General features: G+C 48.6%; 1 protein-coding gene across 6 annotated transcripts in view; it reads right to left on the bottom strand.

The window, feature by feature from the left end:
* Positions 1-18069, bottom strand: part of TENM2 (teneurin transmembrane protein 2) — a 3004989-nt gene that overhangs the window by 111979 nt on the left and 2874941 nt on the right. For all 6 annotated transcript variants that reach the window (XM_060296575.1, XM_060296573.1, XM_060296574.1 and 3 more), the window contains one exon: positions 13830-13976. In XM_060296575.1, the coding sequence (XP_060152558.1) occupies positions 13830-13976 (147 nt within the window). The remainder of the gene's footprint in view (positions 1-13829; positions 13977-18069) is intronic.

Genomic DNA, 18069 nt, shown 5'->3' with positions numbered 1-18069 from the left:
GAGTGAATATGCATTAGGACTCTTTACTGTTGCAATGGAGTGTGCAGTACTTCCTGACCAAGGACCCCGTTTGGCTTGCAGCATCTCCCTGCAACAGTCTCCCTGCAATCAGCCTTACTGGTTGGGGAGCACTTCATGAGAACACAGAGCTCTAGGTTTGGGGGTTCTATCCCAGGAAGGACCAGCCAAACCTTCATCTAGTCAACGGTCACAAGTGGCGGCCCCAGGCTTGATTGTCTCATAAAATGCAGGATCAGGCCCAATGCAAACCACGTCATCACTACCAGCACATCAGCTCAGAGCCTCTGTCCTTGGCCTCCCAGAGCCTCCCCCAAACCAATGCATTTCAGCATAGGGGTCCTGTGCTAGGTGACAGGATCCTGGGGGGGTCAGCACGACCATGAAGTGTTAATGGCAACCATGTCTTATGAGAGTCGATAGTTGGCATTTAGGAAAAGCTTACTAAGTGCCAGGCACCAGGCTAAGTGCTTTACGTGCATCCTCTCACTAAATCACCACCAGAACTCTAGGCATCATTAGCCCTGCTGTTTACAGATGAAGAACTGCAGATATAGAGAGAGGTTAAATACCTCGCCTAAGACCGTGCAGCTTCTGTATGGTGGGGCTGGGTTCTGAACCCAGTTTGCTGCACTCCAGCGTTAAATCCTACATGCAGCTGCCATGATAGGTCTGTTACCGTTAAACATTCCGAGTGGCCGATACACAGGAGCTGTTTGTTGTACCTGCCACTAAGACATGCTTAGGGCCTGCACCAAGCTCTTTTAGTTAAGGCAGGACTACGTCAAACAGAAGAGGGACAATTTAAAGACATACTGAAGGGCGATTTATTTTTTGGAAAACTGGGACACAGAATGTTTTCGTTGCCCTCTGCCCCAGCTCCTAAGTTTACCAGCTTACACTTCTGACTTGGGTGGACCACCACAGGGCTGTCCCCCTCACCAGCAGCTTAAGCTCCTCTGTGCTTTCTCAGCCTGCATCATGCAACCTTATCCAGACACCATCCAGTAAGGCTCACAAGAACCCTTTGAGGAGGCTTCTGTGATCTCTACTTCGCAGATAAAGAAACTTAGGCTCAGAGAGGTTAAGGGCCTTGCCCACAATCACACAGCAAGTCAATGATGGAGGAGTGATTCACCCCTAGTCCGTCCACCTCCAAAGCCTACACTCTTGGTTTCTACCCTCCATTCTTCATAGGAGGCTGTGAGTGATCACAGCCATATCAAGGTTCCCTGTGAATGTTGTAGAATGTGGGGAAGGAAAGGCCAAGCCTTCAGAAAACATTTTTTTTCTAGTTGCTGTTTCTTTTGGTCTTTCTCTTTCACTCTCTCTCTCTCCCTTCTTCCCCACCCCCTCCCACTGCTGCTTCTCCACAACCCAGATACAGGCTCAAGGAATAATGATCTCACTTGATCAGAAAGTTTTCACCTTGGATATCCCTGACAGGCCTCTCTGGCACAGTCTCACCCTTGTTAGCCCAGGGCCATGTTTTTATCCCCAGGGGCTTTCTACCCTGCCTGCAGCTGTCTTCCCCCCTTTCCTGTTACAAAAAACCAGTGGCAACAGAGAGCAGGGGCCTCTGATCTCAGCCACTGATTTCCCCACATGCTCGCCCTTGCCCTGCTGTTTCTGGCCTCTCCCAGCCCAGTCTGCTCCACCCCACACGCCTGTTGACCTCATCAACCACCATTTCCAAGAGCCCACTGACAGGTCAGACAGAAGTGAGCCGATGGCCGGGGAGTCCAGGCCCGGCCGGGGGTGGCAGCCTGGTGGGGTGCCAGGCAGTGACCTGCTGGGCCCCTCAGAAAGGAAAGGGGCTGTCACCACCGACACCTCTGAGCAACAAGCCGGAACAGTGACTTTCCGCCTGAGGAGAGATCCCGTCTCTTGCGGGGGGAGGTGGGAGGACCGGCCCCAAAGCTGAGAGAATTAGCAGCTTTGATGACCGTGTGAAGAATAGACAAATACCCACAGCCCTGCAACTGGGAGAAGGACCAGACTCAGCTATCTACAAACTTCCTGCTAGACTAGGGAAATCAGAAGTATGAATTTCCTAAACACGGCCATTACTACACTCCAGGCACTGTGCTGAACGCTCCCTAGAGATTTTCTCATTTAATCTTCACATCCACTCTGCTGCGTCGGTACTAGGAGCTGGTATTCTATTGCCAGTTATGAACACAGCATCTGGAGGTCGGCAACACACTGTCTGTGTGGCTTTGGGCTGGTTACTTTACCTCTCTGAGCCTCAGCTTCCTCATCGGTAAAATGGAAATAATAATCATATCAGCATAATAGAGCTGTTGCGAAAGACTAAATAAGCTTTATGCAAAAGCATTCAGCGGAGAGTAACCATCTGTTTACTCTGGCTTCCTCACTATTCCACATCTGGCCAAGCAAGCCATCGTGTGGGACGTCTGGGCTCACTCAACAGCCATCCCTGGCCGCCCCTGCCTTTCCTCCTGTCTTGGAGGAGGGAGCTTGCCTACCTACTGCCATCAGCCCACAGGAAGCCGATACACTGGGTGAGCAAAGTCGGCTACAGAGGTGAAAAGCAGCAGAATCACGTGTTCACGTCTTAGTGAAACAAACAGTGTATCTTACATTTGGATTTTCTTGGCATTGAGAAAATGGTGTCAGTGATATACAGTGACTTGGGTGTCACTGTCTGTGTGCATGTGTTTCTTTCATCCTAAAATAATCTACTGAATAAATGACAACTGCTTTTTATCCTAGATACTTCTCATTAAAGCTTTCATTCTTCAATTCATTTAATAAGGAATTGACCAAGACAGACAGGGACCCTGAGGTTGTGGGTCTAGATTCGAGAGGGGACACAATGAACAAATAAATGTATAATAGACTTTGCAAGAGTGATAGTGCTTTGAAGAAAAGTAAAGCAGGGCAAAGGGTTGGAGAGGGTTGGAGGGGAGCCAGGGATGGCATCTCTGAAGAAGTCATGTTTGGGTAGAAACCTAAATGAAATGAGGAAACAAGTCACGGAAACATCTGAGGGAAAAGCATTCTGGGCAGAGGGAACAGCAGGTGCAAATGGCCAGGGTTGGGCTGTATTTTGTGAGCTATGGGGAGAACAGGATGGTGGATGCTGGCCCAGTGGAGGGAGAGGAATAGAAGGACAAAATGAGATCAGATGGAAGCGGGCACCTGCTGATGCAAAGCAATGGCCAACGTTGCACCTGGACGCCACGCTACGGGAGATGAGACGCCCTGGGAAAATACCAGAAGAGGCGTGATATGACCTGACTCTTAAAAGAATTCTTCTGAGGGCTCTGTGTGGGACAGACTGGCAGCTGCAGGAACAGTAGCCCAGCCTAGCAAAGCTGGTGGCATGATCTGGGTGGAGGTGGGAAGACATTAAGAAACCAGGGCCTTCATAATTAAGAATAGAGATTGGAGGGGCCAGACAGGGGTGCGTCCACAGATCTGTGCGGCAACACGCAGGGACAAACGTGGCAGGAGAGAGAGCCAGGGAACCTGCCACAGAGATGTGAGCCCAGGGATGTCTGCAGCGTCCATATGCCAATCAAGTCGCCACTGCCTTGAGAAGCAGAGCATCTGGGCTTGTTTCCCCATCAGGCAGCCCAGGGCCACCACGCCTGGAGACATCACTCACTGCAGGCTCTCGAGCTCCCCTCTAAAGGGGACATAGTGTGCCAAGTCAGTGGTTCTCAAAGTGTCAGCATCATCTGGGTATTCGCTAGAAATGCACGTCAGCGGGCCCCATACCAGACCTATCGGACGAGAAACTGGGGGAGAGGCTCATGCCTTGCGGTGACTCTGATGCCCACTGACCTACCAGAAGCACTGTGCTAAGTGTTTTGCACGTATAAACTCATCTGTGCCTCACAGTGTCCTATAAGGTAGGAACCGTCATTAGCCCCACTTTACGGAGGACAAAACTGAGGCTCAGAGAGAGGGAGAGAGAATGACTTGCTTCGGCTCACACTGTGGAGCAGTGGAGGGGCCAGGACGTGAACCAAAGCTTCCTGACCCCAAAGCCTCGTTACCACCCTGCCAGGCTGCTTCCTCCTGCCACGGGCAATGAGGAAACATAAGGAAAGGCCCTCCTTTTTTCCCTGCTCTGAGCATGTGCGTTCAAGAATAATCCAAGTAGACACATCAGTTTGAAGGAAGAGGGGTCGTTGCGATTTTGGGGACCAAGATGCTAAGTGGAGGGAGGTAAAGCCAATACTTGGGGTAAAGTGCACTCTGCCCAGCCTGGCACACACGACCTGTCTCTGTCTGTCCAGACCTGCTTCCCCAACCTCTCCCTCCTCCACTCTGCACACCCTGAGCCTTCTCAGATGTCCCCACATGTGCTCTGCTGCCTCTCGCCTCTGTGCCTTTGCCATTTTCTTTGCCCACAATGCCCTTCTCTCTTACCTAATCTAATTCCTCTGTAGCTTTCAAAATTCAAGCTTTACCGGCTCTGGAAGCCTTCAATGTCCCTCTGCTGGTCTGCCATCACCCCTTGGCCTTATGTCTATCATGGACACTCAGGATATAGCTTTGCAGTGACTGGTTTCACGTATGCCTCACCCCCCCCATGAGACTGTGGATTCTTTGTGGGTTCTGTGTCTCGTACATTCCTGCAGAGGAGAGGCTCGGTGTATATTTGTTGAATGACTAAATGATTTGGGGGGTTCTGTCCAAGACTGTGGCTTGTTTGTGGGGGAGGTGTTTGCCATCATCACCATCAATGAGAAGAGGTCTGTGCAGGGCAGGGACGGGAGGCGGTGAGGGAGGCCCACGTGGGGTGCAAAATTAAAGAAGGCGCTCACTCTCAGGTGTGAGGTTCCTCCATTCATCCTGGTCTAGGTTGTGGGTCTCAGATAGATCTTGGCTCAAACGAGAAATGCCAGGCACCTGTTCTCTGATTGGTGACCGGGTCCCTTTGGGGGAAGCATGTACTGGATTTAAAGCCAGGAAACTAAGCCTCTGGCTCCTATCTGCCCCACCCTGCTACGTGGCCTTAAAGAAGTTACCTTCCCTCTCTGGGTTTTGCAGCTGCTGAAGACTGCATATTTCAGCCTTTCTGTATCTGACATTCCTGGGCTCCATGAGCTCCCTATCTCATGAAGACATAGCGTCCCTCAGTGCGTGGCCCTACCCATGGGTACTGCTGGTAGTACTGGCTGGGCAGATCAAGGATGAAATACCTTGAGGATTGAAAAGGGAGGGAATTCCCTGGAAGAGGCTTGGATTTTGCTGTGTGTGGAGAGATACGGAAGCACTGGGCACAGAGCTTTGGGGGACACCTTGCAGTTTTCTTTGGATTCACATTTGGCCGCATAATTCTGGCCCCTCTCCAATCCCCCAGAGCTCGTGGCTGAGAAGATGGAAAGTCAAAGAAAAGAGCACAGGCTTTGGGGCAGCTGTTCTCGCTGCAGTGTGGAGAACGCCTAGCTATTTAAAGTCCAACTGCTCCACTTTCCCCCGCTGCCCCCCACCCCCCGCCGGCATTCCACTGCAGAAGTACTTTGTGGCAAAAATGCACTCCAGATCCAAAATGGGGAGGGGGGGGGAAGCTAACACCAAGGCCATTTTTCAGAATGCTGCAGAATTCATGCTGCTGAGGGGCTGAGGGTGTTAAGGAGGTCTGCCCTGCTCTGATCCCGGACACGAAACTCAGGTGCTGCGAGGGGCCTACGAGGAGGGCTCTTAACCTGCTTCCTGAACCCTGACTTGGCTACATTCTAGCTGGGGGACCTGGGTAAGCCACTCCACTTCTCCGGCCCTTAGTTTCTGCTTCTATGTAAAGGATAATAAGAGGCTCTCAGGGCTCTCATGGGCTATTGCCATGATTTATTTGGGCAGTTTGGTAACGTCTGAGCACCGGCCTGGCCTCTAATAAGTGCTCCATGCATCGGGCCTTTGACATCGAACCAAAGGACACTCCCTGTGTTGATACCGTCCAGCTCCTCCGGTACGTTCCTGGGAGATGCTAGTGTCTACATCAGATTTGTCAGCCCTGGCATGACTGACATTTGGGGCTGGACCATTCTTTGTGGTGAGGCTGTCCTGTGCACACAGGACGTTTAGCGGCATCCCTGGCCTCCACCCACTAGATGCCGGCAGCACCTCCTCTCTTTCTCCTTGTCGTGACTCATAAAATGTCAGACACTGACCATGTCCCCCGGACAGCAAGGTCATCCTTTGTAGGGAGCAACTGGTCTGGACTGAGGGGAGGACTGTGGGAGCCACAGAGCTAATCATGGCACCGAGGCCCTTGAACCTTCATTCAGATGCTGGTCACAGAAGCCAAGAGGGTAATCTCTGCCATCTAGATGGCTTCTCTGGCCAAGGCAAAAAGAGAGGAAGCCAACAGAATGATACAAATGTTACCTCTCTGCCACCAGTTAAACCTGTGTTTTGATCCTTTAATTCCCTAAAATAAGTCCTCAGTGATTTAAATTATTAACTCTTTTTTGCAGCTTATGCATTTTAATTACAATTTTATGATGAATATTTGATTTGTTATCTAATCAGGGAAAAATATATAATCCCTTAAGAGACACTTAATAACCATTTAAACTATTAAAGATTTGATTCGAAAAGACTGAAGGTGCTATGTTAGGTAAACTCATGAACGACAAATTCCACGGTCAAATAAATTTACTGTGAAAGGGGAAAGTTTCTTACTATGGGAAAGTTTTACCTTGGAGGTGATTTTTCCGAAGACCTTTTTGCGACAGCACACATTCTGTACTTATTTGAACCTCCTTCAGAAACAACTTCCAAATTTCATTAGTGTTGTAGAAGAAATGTGATGCTGGCTTTAAGGTAGAAAAGCAGTATGTTGTAGTGGTTAGCGGAAAGGCCTGTTTTGAATATGACCTTCTTGAGGTACCTTATCTGGGAAATGGAAAAACTATGAAGAGGTAGACTCATAGACCTTGCACTCCTGGTGTGAAGAAACAGATGACATAGAAGAAAGAAGGGGTAATTTAGGGGCGTGACCTTTGCTGTGAAGGAAACAACAGAGGGTGATGGGAGAGAGAAGTGAAACTTCCAGGTCAAGATAGGCCTCTTTGGGGCCTTTGAGCTGAGACCTAAGAATGAGTAGAAGAAGCCAGTCGTGCAAAATGCCCAGGTCAGAGTATTGCTGGCCCTGGACCAGCAAAGGCTCTTAGGGAGGATGAAGCTTAGCTTGTACAAGGATGGGAAGGCTGGCCAGAGTGGATGAAGCAGAGCTGCTACAGAGGCTGTCGGGGACACAGTGAGAGAGAAGGCGGGGACCCATCCTAGCAGGCCCTCTAGGCCAAGGTGAAACATTTGATTTTGATTCTAGCTACAGGAGAGGCCCTTAGAGGGCACGACATCATCTGACTTACAATGTAAAACTATCCCTCTGGCTGCTGTGTGGAGGCACGGAGGACATGGGCAAGAGGAGCAGCAGAGAGATACCGCTGGTTGCCTGTTCCCGTGATCGAGGTGGCTCTGAAGCCCAGCACAGCGCTCTTGGAATCTTACTGAGGATAGCTTTTTTTTTTTTTTTTTTTTTTTGCGGTACGCAGGCCTCTCACTGTTGTGGCCTCCTCTCCCGTTGCGGAGCACAGGCTCCAGACGCGCAGGCTCATCGGCCACGGCTCACGGGCCCAGCCGCTCCGCGGCATGTGGGATCTTCCCGGACCGGGGCACGAACTCGCGTCCCCTGCATCGGCAGGCGGACCCTCAACCACTGCACCACCAGGGAAGCCCGAGGATAGCTTTTATATGCAATGGAGAATGGATTCTATCTTTTTTTTTTAACTTCAATAGAATAAAAGAAAACTGAACCCCCAATTCTCAGTCTCCTAAACAGAAGATTCTCTAATCCAATGTGCCTAGGAAATCAAAGATCTTATTTCAACCGGAAGATCCTGAATAATAATAACAGCCCCCTGTCGCCATGTGGTCCTCTAGGAGTTCAGTTGCAGCTAGTTCTGCTTCCCTCCCAAAGAAGAGAGCCCCAGTGCCTGGCCAGGTGGCAGTGGCCTCTAGGTCAAGTTTTCCTTCTAAGCATTAGATATATTGCTTTCCTCTCTGGGAGCTAATCATTTATGGCTCCAGTTACATTTCCCACAAGGTCTTTGGACTGCAAGGGGAATCCTTATCCAACCCAATTAATAGAGCAATGTTGCACTTTTAAGCTGTCCCCCACCCAACCCATCCATCAACATGATTTGCACACATTAATCAAGGCATCTACAATGGGTTCACCAAGCTTTCCCTCTCACTAGATGAAGAAATGGGACTATTTGGACCTGTGAACCATAACTCTTGCAGAGTCCCTGAAGTCCCGAGCTTGGCTCTGCTAAACGCACAGACAAGGTGAGTTATTAATTACCAATTGAGATAAATGCCGGGAGAGCATCCCTGAATCATGTCAAGCCAATTTGGATGGTTATGGGATGGGGAGAGAGGGGGAGGCAATGGTCGGTGAGGAGTGGGTTTCGTCTGTTCCAAGTGCTTTTGGACAGACTCCAGTGTTATTTCTCCTCATTTAGACCTGGCTGGAGTGCCCTGAGCTCAGGCCAGCATCTACATCTCTTAACCCAAGGCAGCCTCCTTTGGAGCAAAACAAGGAATCAAGCTTCACAGATGAAGGTGGGCTGGGAAATTCCGTTCTGAAGAGCAGCCTGACTGAAGTCCTTAATTTAGAGAGAGAAATGCCGATGCTGCTGGTGGATGGAACACCCCCTACCGGGGGCTCCTGATCACACAGATCGTGGAATTGAGGGAGACAAGGAGAAAGGCTGAAGACCCTGGGCTTTAGGATTGCGACGGGCTTTCTCTCCTGTCCTGCAGCCAACACCCATGCTCCGGGACAGTCCCTTCCTACCCCGTCTGCCCTCACACACTGGATTGTAATAATAATACCACCATGTTTATACATCTTGTCTTTTCAGATGGATTCAGTGAGCTCTCTTTGCGGACGCTTTGTGTCATGTCTGTCTTCGTATTTCCAAAGGCCTAATGTTACTAATGTCTAACATTTAGTAAACCCTCAACGAATGTTTGTTAAAACATGAATGAATGGCTGATGGATGGACGGATGGATGGATGGAGTCACACCCTAATGACAGAGAGTTAAAGGATTTTAAAATTTTGAGACAAACATTGGCCACCTCTCCAGCCAGGAATGGAGAGCACTTCTAAAACATACTGAAGTTATTTGCTCAGAAACTAAACAGGAAAATGTGTTTATATTTTTCCAATTACTTCTTTCTACTTGAAGTAAAATTCCCCTTTCTTCACTTCACTCCTCTTGTGTTCTGGAAATTCTAGGGGTAGAGGTCTGGGAATAGGCACCATGACATTGGGCTGGGTCAGCCCACCCAGGGGAAACCATCATTTGAACTAGTTTTTCTCCAAATGTGGTCAGCAGACCACTTGTGTCAGAATCCTCTGGAGTGCCTGATAAAAATGCAGATTCCTAGATTCCATATCTGACTTAATGAATCAGAATCTCAAAGGCCTACAAATCTCAATTTTAAACAAGCTCTCCAGTGTGGCCACGCAACACTGAAGTCTGATGAGCACTGGTTAGAATCTCAGTGGTTCTGTCCTGTGGGAAAAGTATGGGTTAGGCGCCGTCTCTGTGGATTCAGCATCTGTTCTAGACAATAACAACAACAATACTAATAACATTAAAGCTAGCAACGGCCGACACAGGAGGGTATCCTATGAGCCAGGCACCTTGTAAAACATATGACACACATTTTCTCAGTGAAACTTCACCCCTGTTCACGGAGGTGGCATTGCCACGCCAGTTTTACAGACGACAAAACTGAGACTTTGAGGGGTAAAGTGACGTGCAGAAGTGGGCTACAGAGACTGAGCCCCGAGCCCAGGCTCTTAACTATATGATGCTACAGTGTCACCTATTCAGCAATCAGGGAAGTGACATGAGAAGGAGCAAAGCATCTAACTTTCAGAGCTGTGTTGAAACAGAACAGAGGGAAACAAAGACAACTCCCTAGTGTGGCCAGGAAGGACATGGGGCACGGCGACTCGTGGATAAGCTCAGCTTCGGAAGGGCCATCTCCCACCCCTCCACCTCCGGGCCTCTGCCAACAGACTGGAGACAGCATCTGATAGGATTCCATGGGAGCTTCAGACGGGCTCCCAGGCTGGCTCACAACGATGGGAGCCTTGGGCTTCTATAGACAGAGGGCTGGGGCTCCTGACGCCAAGTTCTGGGTGATAAAAGGGTGGAGGGAAGGAATAAGGACTGTCTTTCCAGGCCAGAGAGCCTACCAACGCCTCCCCACCTCGAGGTTTCCACTTTGAGAGAAAATCTACACGCTTTCTCCTACCCCTGGCTGTGATGAACTAAATCTCACACCTGTCTTGGTGGTGATAATGAAATATTATCCGCCTGTCACTTGATCTACATGTTGCGTGTATTCTCAGACTTTAATGAGCTCGTATTTGTCTTCTGTAGCAAAAATATTTCTTTGAGTCTCTCCTTTTTCAAATTGGGGTGAGCAGTTCAAGTAAAGATCTCTCACTATTAAAAAGACAGTCTTGCTCCCCGGCACGTCTGTCCGAACCGTTTCTACTACTTCGCAGGGGCCATGGTAGGTGAAGTTTGTCCCTTCAGAAGCAGCCAATGCTTCCTGAGTTTAAGTTGGTGGTCATATGGCTGGGGGTGTTGGGAGAATTTGAAAGCCATGGGAGTAAGAAGGTAGGAATCCATAAATTGTTGTGGGGGGATATTTTTTCAACAGGGTTGCTCGTCTAGGTACCAGAAGATCCAGAAAGTAGTTCAGTGAAAAATCTCCCAAGTTTCCCAAGGAAGGTACTTAGTACCATTCTAGATGCATCGGAGAGAAGTTCATTCATTCCGCATCATGGCTGGCTTAGGTCAGTGGCTCTCAAAGAGAACCGGCCTCAGCATCCTCTGGAAATTTCCTAGAATCTGCATCAGCATTCTCTGGAAATTTACAAGAGATACAAATTCTTGCATCCTACCCCAGACCTACGGAATCAACCGGGGTAGGGTTTAGCAATCTGTGTGTAATCAAGCCCTCCAGGTGGTTTTGCTGCAAGCTAACGTTTTGGAACTACTAGCGTCTGTAGGCATTAGAGCTTCTTTCTCTCATGGAGGAACTCAGGTTGAAAAAGGCTGTTATGGGCTTCGAATATCTATATCCATATTTATATCTATATTTATATCAGTTTAAAATATAAAAAAAAAGACTGTCACTTTAAACTTGAGATTTTTAAAAAATGGAGAGCCTTCCTAGATGGGAAAATGGTTTGCCTCTTCCAGCTCCCTTTGGAAGGGCGCTCTATTATTTTCCCCATTCGTGACGTTTATAACAGATGTGTTCACTGCAGCTGCTCCCCGGGCCTGGGCGGCTGCTCTTACCCACCCACTGCTACGTTTAGAGACCCACACAGCTCTTCAGAGAACTGGAAAAGCAGGACAGAGCTTGGGGCAGAACTTCCCCCCCCCACTCCACCCCCAAACAAACAAAACGGTGATGTAATTAGCGTGCTACAGGATTGGATCTGCAGTTGATGAGGAACAACTTTAATATTTATCAATAAACAGCAAAGTGCTGAGCACACCTCCTAGGGAAGTAATTAACCATAAAAAAGGATACTCCGCACAGAGGAATCTCCTCCAAAAAAAGACCTCAGTTAATTGTGAATTGCTTACATACAGCAGGTGAGACAGAATCCATGCCTACCCCTCTCACCTGACACAAGCAACTCTGAATTAACTGGGAGTTTCTTTTTATAAACACAGTGCAGAGCCTTTTTTTCTTGGTGGTTAATTACTTCCTTGGGAGGTTGCTTTAATAGTTCCCATAACAAGGCCATTATTGTCTTTAGCATAATCACTGCCTCATTTGCTTTTGTGCCCTGCCTTTCCGGGTGCCTCTTGCCTCTGCCTGCCAGGAGGGGCCCTGAACTGTGCTCCTTGGGCCGTCCTCAGGCTGGAGACTTGCAGGGTTCCTTCTCCAGCCCCACCACTTCAGGAATTCGGTTTTCTCCTGGTGGGAGCTGGGATCAGGGTGGGGCTGGTGGAGAGGGAAGTGGGTGGCACAGGGCACATTGCGGGAGACTTAGTCCCCCTCCCCTGGGCGCACCGTTCCAGCCTGTTTGCTAAGCTTTCAGCTGCTGACACCAGCGACAGGGAAGAAAGCTAGGACAGCAGCTCCTTTCTGGAAGAGGAAGGAGTGGATCTGAAAACAACCGCTTTGCTTGGTGAAACCACCAGGGACCGGAAGCAAAAACAGTGAACATTACCAGGAAAACTAGTGCAATTTTGACCGTCTCTCTCTGGGTAAAAAAATGTATATGGAGTTACGGCTCACTTTATTCACAAATGAATTAAAGTGGCTTCTATTTTGGCTCTGTTTCAGGAAGGTAAATGAATGAACGGGAGCTCTGTAAACTGCATCAATCTATAAACTTCTTTTTGACTGGGGTACTCCTATCAGCGCATGCACATTTGTGGACTTACAAATTGTAGACACGTTACAACTGCAATCATAGGTTATGGAAAGTGTAAAATGTCTATCAGGAGGATGAAGAAAAAGAAAAATAGTGTGTCTGATACTTTCAGCCTTAACCCAATGGATTGCACCTCACTCTGGACATCAGTGAAGCTTACTGACCCCTTGGGGCCAGGAGGGCAGGGGCTGACAGTCCCAGAGCCCAGGGACTGGCACATACAAGACAATACATATTTTTGTTAGATAACCAGACTCATACCCTCTTATACCCTGAAATAGCTTCTGCCCTGAGGGGATTCTGAGCAGTCAGTCCTTTTGGTAGGGGTGGATGACAAGCTGGTACCAATGTTACGGGAGCATGAATCTGTGTTCTCAGGAAATCAGGTGGTCCATATTGCTACTGCACCCCCACTTAGCCCCAGAATCTTAGCACTCCACCAGGAAACAACACAGGAAAATTCAGCTAGGCGTACAGAACAGAGGTTAGCAAACTTCCTGCAAGGGGTCAGAGAGTGAACATTTTAGGCTTCGTCTCGGCCAACTAACCAACATTGCCTTTGAGGGTGAAAGCAGGACTAACATAAATGAATAGTCGTGTCTGTGCTCCACCAAAACTCTACCTATGGACACTGAAATTTGAATTCCACATAGTTTTCATGTGTTGTGAAATATTCTCCTTCTTTAGGTTTTATTCCCCCCAACCGTTAAAAATGTAAAAACCATCATTTGCTCGCAGGCCGGTACAAAACCGGGCGGCGGGTCGGATTCGGCCCAAGGGCTGTGGTTTGCCAACCACTGGGTAGAACACGGACTTTGGAGGCAGAGCTGGGTTTGGGTCATGATTTTACTATTGGTGACGAAGTTATCTTTAAGAAGTTACTTACTTGCTCTCTAGGCCTTCCTTGGTTTCCTCATTTGTAAAAGTAACATCTCAAAGGGCTGGAAGGATGAAGGGATGCACTGCTCACCACCTCTTAGCTCAGGGTGAGCACATACTGTCATCACCAGCACAGATTCGTTTGTAACTCCCTGCCCTGGAAGGCCTGGCAGGGACGGCCACCCAAAGGCAAAGCCAGGGCCCGGCCACCTTTCTGTGGCAACGTGTACTTGAGAAACCAAAGCCAGCATCCAATCCCAGTGCCTCCAGCCCATGTCTCCAGGAGTCCCCACTGGCCTGAGGATGCCCGTTCTCTGCTGCGCTTGCTTCAAAGGAAATGTTACAACAACATTTGACAATAGCTGAGGGGAGGTCTTTCAGGATAAAGGACTCATGATGACCATCTATAAACAATGCTCTGCTCTTGAGGGGCTGGGAGTTAGAAGACGCTTGCTCACCTCCCTCATTATCCTTGTTATCCGCACAGGAGGTTTCCATGGCAACGTTGCATCCAGGCCCTCTCCAGCCGGTCTGGCAGACACACTGCCAGCTGTTCTGACCCAGTGTGCATCTCCCGTTGCCGTTGCACAAATCGGGGCAGCCATCTGGTTGGAGAAATGGAGAGAATGAGAAGGAGGAACGTGAGGCCGCGCTGGGGCAGCAGGGGAGCCATGCAAAGGGGGAGCAAGGCCACAGGGCAGCCGCTGGGCCAGCCGCGGAGTGGGGCCCGGACCTGCCTTGGGAAGAGTCGGGGAAGCAGGCGACGCATGCGGTTGCAAGACATTAGCAGGGGCCCAGATGCAGAAGATCCCCAATGACACTGACCTGTGCGTAGGGGTCTGAGGCAACCTTCCCAAAGTGGGGAACATTCCGGAAAGCTAAACTAGCCCTGAGCTTACAACACACCTAGCTAGGCCATTATTTCCAGCCCGCTGGCTCCGGATGGATGCTACCTCAAGAAAAATCTTTTCTTTCTTTCTGTTTTCAGAAGAGCCTTCTGCAGAAGAGAGAAAATTCCCTATCAACCCAGAGTGGAGGCAGAGTGCCCTCCCTCTTTCAGAATTTTAAAGCTAAATTTACAGGCGATTAGCACGAGCTTCTTATGACCAAGAGCTGGATGGTTCTGCTGGGCTATTTTCATATTTTTGTAGTATTTCGCTTTAAGGGGCGCTTAAAAATGTTGGCTGCCAATCATTCAACCTATTTATGGCATGATTTTAAAATACTGCAGGATCGGAAGGCTGGGGAAAGAGTAGGTGCTGAGTGCCATGAATCGGGAAAAGAGAGAGGGATGCTCATGCCCGTGGGGGACGGCAGTGGGGTTCGAGGGATTCCTATTTTGTGGTTTTCTTTTCCTTTTGGGTGTGTGTGTGTGTGAAATCAGCAGCCTACCTCATTCCCTAATTGCTCCAGCACCCAAAACAATTGCAGCTATTACTCTCCTGACCTAAGCGTGGGCAAAGAGAGCCTGGATGAGGAAAGAAGAGAAAGAGCTGGGGGCACTATAGTGTGATGGGGAGTCTCTGTGGCAGAGCCTCTGTCGCCATTTATAAGATGTAGAGAGAAGCACAGGATTGGTAGGATGTGGCCACACTCACAAAACCTACTTGCTGGCAAGAATTCCTAGATACGTTTTTATTTTTCTTCCCTTTAAGGGCTTTACTGAGGTGTAATTTACATACCATAAAATTCACCCGTTTTAAGTGTACTGTACAAGGCAATGACTTCGAGGAAATTTACGGCATTGTGCAACCTAGGTATGTTTCCCTACTACGTTTAAGACCATTAATTTAATTGTCCTCAGAAAATAACTCTCCTGAATCTCTCTCTCTCTCTCTCTCACTCTGTCTTGACATCTGCTACCATCTCTATCTCCATCTCTTTCTATATCTATTTTTAAACTACACAAAGAGCAGGGTAGCTTGGGCCATGGCGTAGGGAGCACTTTGTAATTGATGGAGGTAATTGATTTGAAACCTTTGTGGCCCACATCTTCTGAATCGAAAGTGTGCATCTCCCCCTACTTCTCTCTCCAGCGTTCCAGAGGCCGTCACCTGGCAGCCTTCCTCTCTTCCCTCGAGTACCCCTTAGAAGAACCCGAATAAACCTAATTTGTGCAAGTGGCAGCGGTGGGAATTTAAAGGACTCCTCCTAAGAAGAAAGGGCTGGAGGGTTTGAAATTGAGTTGAAATTTACTTCTTTAAGGAGTTTCACTCCTCAATGCTTATTCTCTCCCATCCTTTCCAGAATGTGGTATGCATGGGTTAGGACCTGGGAGAACAAGGTAAGCAACAGAGGAGACGTGCTACATGCAGAAGTCTCTGTAAGGAAGACGAGCTGTCTTGAGAGGAGGAATGAGGAGATGATTACCAGCGAATCTTTTCTTTAGTTGAAGAACCTGGCACTAAATGCAGGATGTGAGCAAATCATCAGTGTTTGCATATCTGAAAAAAGACTTAACTTGTCCCCATACCTATCCTCACAAAAAGAGTCACATTTCCATTCCTTCCTTACCAAGGAGGTGACCACAGCCCTACCTGGAATACCTGCGACTCTCCCCCTTTACACTTGGAGAGAGAGCGCCGGGAAGGGAGGCCAGCCCCAGTGGGTGTCAGAGAAATGCCACAAATATTTGTGCAGGAGCAAAATGCAACTCAGTAGGAAAAGCCCAAGGGACATTTCACAAATTCTCGAGGAAAAGAGAGTATCTTCAACCTCCAGCCACCCCCAGCTTTACAGTTTCTACCAGTAAGTTTTAGGGAATGGATCACACAGAATACACTACGAGAGACCTACCAGCATTCACCTGGCACGGTATCTATTATATGTGCTTTGCCATTTACCTACTTTGAGGTCTCATGTTTGAATAAAATCATGCACAAAGTCTCAACAGAAGCCTCACTGTGTAAGAAACCCACGTCCACTACATAAAAGCCAAATTTGCGAAGAACACTATACTAGCATGTCAGTCAGAGATATGCACTCAAAATATGCAGGCTCCTAGATTGAACAAGGCTTTTTTCCCCCTTCTCTTTCTCTCTCGATTCCCCCCCTTCTCCCCTGACCCACTGAAGCGAGATAAACAGACCACAGTCGTGGGTTTTCTCCACATCGTGTGAGGAAGATGAAAACATGAACAGTGGGAAGCTCGCAAATTTCTGAGAAGTTCTGGGGCAGCTGGGAATTAATGGACGGGACTTTGTTTTTTAGCTCGAAGAGGAAGAAAGCAGCCTTGGTGAATGCGTGGCGTTGCTAGGCAACCCCAAGCTACCCCCCAGCACAAGTTCCTTCTGCTGGTGGCCTTCTGAGGAGATGATTCGTTGTGTTTCTAAAGTTCAAAGCCAGCCTCCACTTAAGGGAAAACAAAACGTAGCAAGTAATTAGTCTGGAGGGCAAATGGGTATCAGGTAGTGGCTATTCTCTGGAGAGGAATCTGTAACTGGTGTTGAATTGGGCTTATGGGCTCATACTTTGGGATCCATGAGGTCTCCTGCATGGAGTCTTCTGGATTTCAGGCTAGCTAGCACTGCCCCTTCCCTGAGTGCCTAGCTCCGAGACCACCCATACGGGAGGCCTTAGGCACAGCTGTTTGATTCTGTGCAGGTGGCGAGCTGGCTGTTGAAGACTTCAGGTCCTATCGTGACCCTAGACTAGAGATTCTCAACTGAGGCAATTCTGTCCCCCATCCCTCCCTCCAGGGGACATGCGGCCATGTCTGGAGACACTTTTGATGATCGCATCTAGGGGAGGATGCTACTGACACCTGGTGGGTAGAGGAAGGATGTTCAGCATCTTAAAATGCCTAGGACAGTCCCCACAACAAAGAATGATACAGCCCCGAATGTCAGTAGTGCTGAGCTTGAGAAAGCCTGCCCTTGATCTAAAGCTGCATGAGAGCTGAGATTTCCCTGTTTGCTGTTGCATCCCAGCACCTGCCCTAGTGTCAGGCACATAGTAGGTGCTTAAATGAACGGAAAACAATCGGGTGGTGCCAGTATCATTTCAGCCTGGCTCTCATCTATAGACTCTTCTGAGAGTGGTGAGAAGCTAGTGGGACTTCTTTCTCAAAGATCTAAGTCTTCTTCACAGAGAGAACTTTCAAGGGCAACAGTGATATCTTGGGATGGTTCTCTCGCACTTCCCATACTTTTGGCAGAGTGGAAATGGAATAGTTTCCAAGACTTTTCTACACACAGAATTCCAACCACTAGGAGAAGTATATCTGTTGGCACAGTTACCAGGTAGGCAGGCTTTTTGTCTTAACAAAAATTAGAGCTGATGCAGAAATTTGGGATTAAAAACAAAACAAAAGCCAAGCACACAGAGGACTCCTGAATTTTCAGCTCTTTCCCTGATCTCTGGACCTGGACTCCAGCTTGCATTTCAGCATCTCCATCTGTTCACTCACAAGCATCTCAAACTCAGCAGAATTCAGTGTCTTGATCTTTCTTCCCCTCCCAAACTCTGATTCCTTGATCAATGAGTGGCACCTGCATGTACACCCCACTGGCCGAGACTGAAACCTTGGAGTCACTGTTAATTACCCTCCCCCACCTCCTCTCTCATCTCACGTATCTGGTCAAAAACCAAGTCCTGCCTAATTTTCCTCTTTACTATAAGAAGCCCTACCTGCTCTTCCTAAATATCTCTAGAATCTGCTCTCCACTCCTACCCCTACTGTTACTACGTTAACCTAAG

Source organism: Globicephala melas, chromosome 3, assembly GCF_963455315.2.
Source record: "Globicephala melas chromosome 3, mGloMel1.2, whole genome shotgun sequence".
Taxonomy (NCBI): Eukaryota; Metazoa; Chordata; class Mammalia; order Artiodactyla; family Delphinidae; genus Globicephala; species Globicephala melas.
Note: the sequence above shows the minus strand (reverse complement) of the source record. Positions and strands in the feature narration are given on the sequence as shown.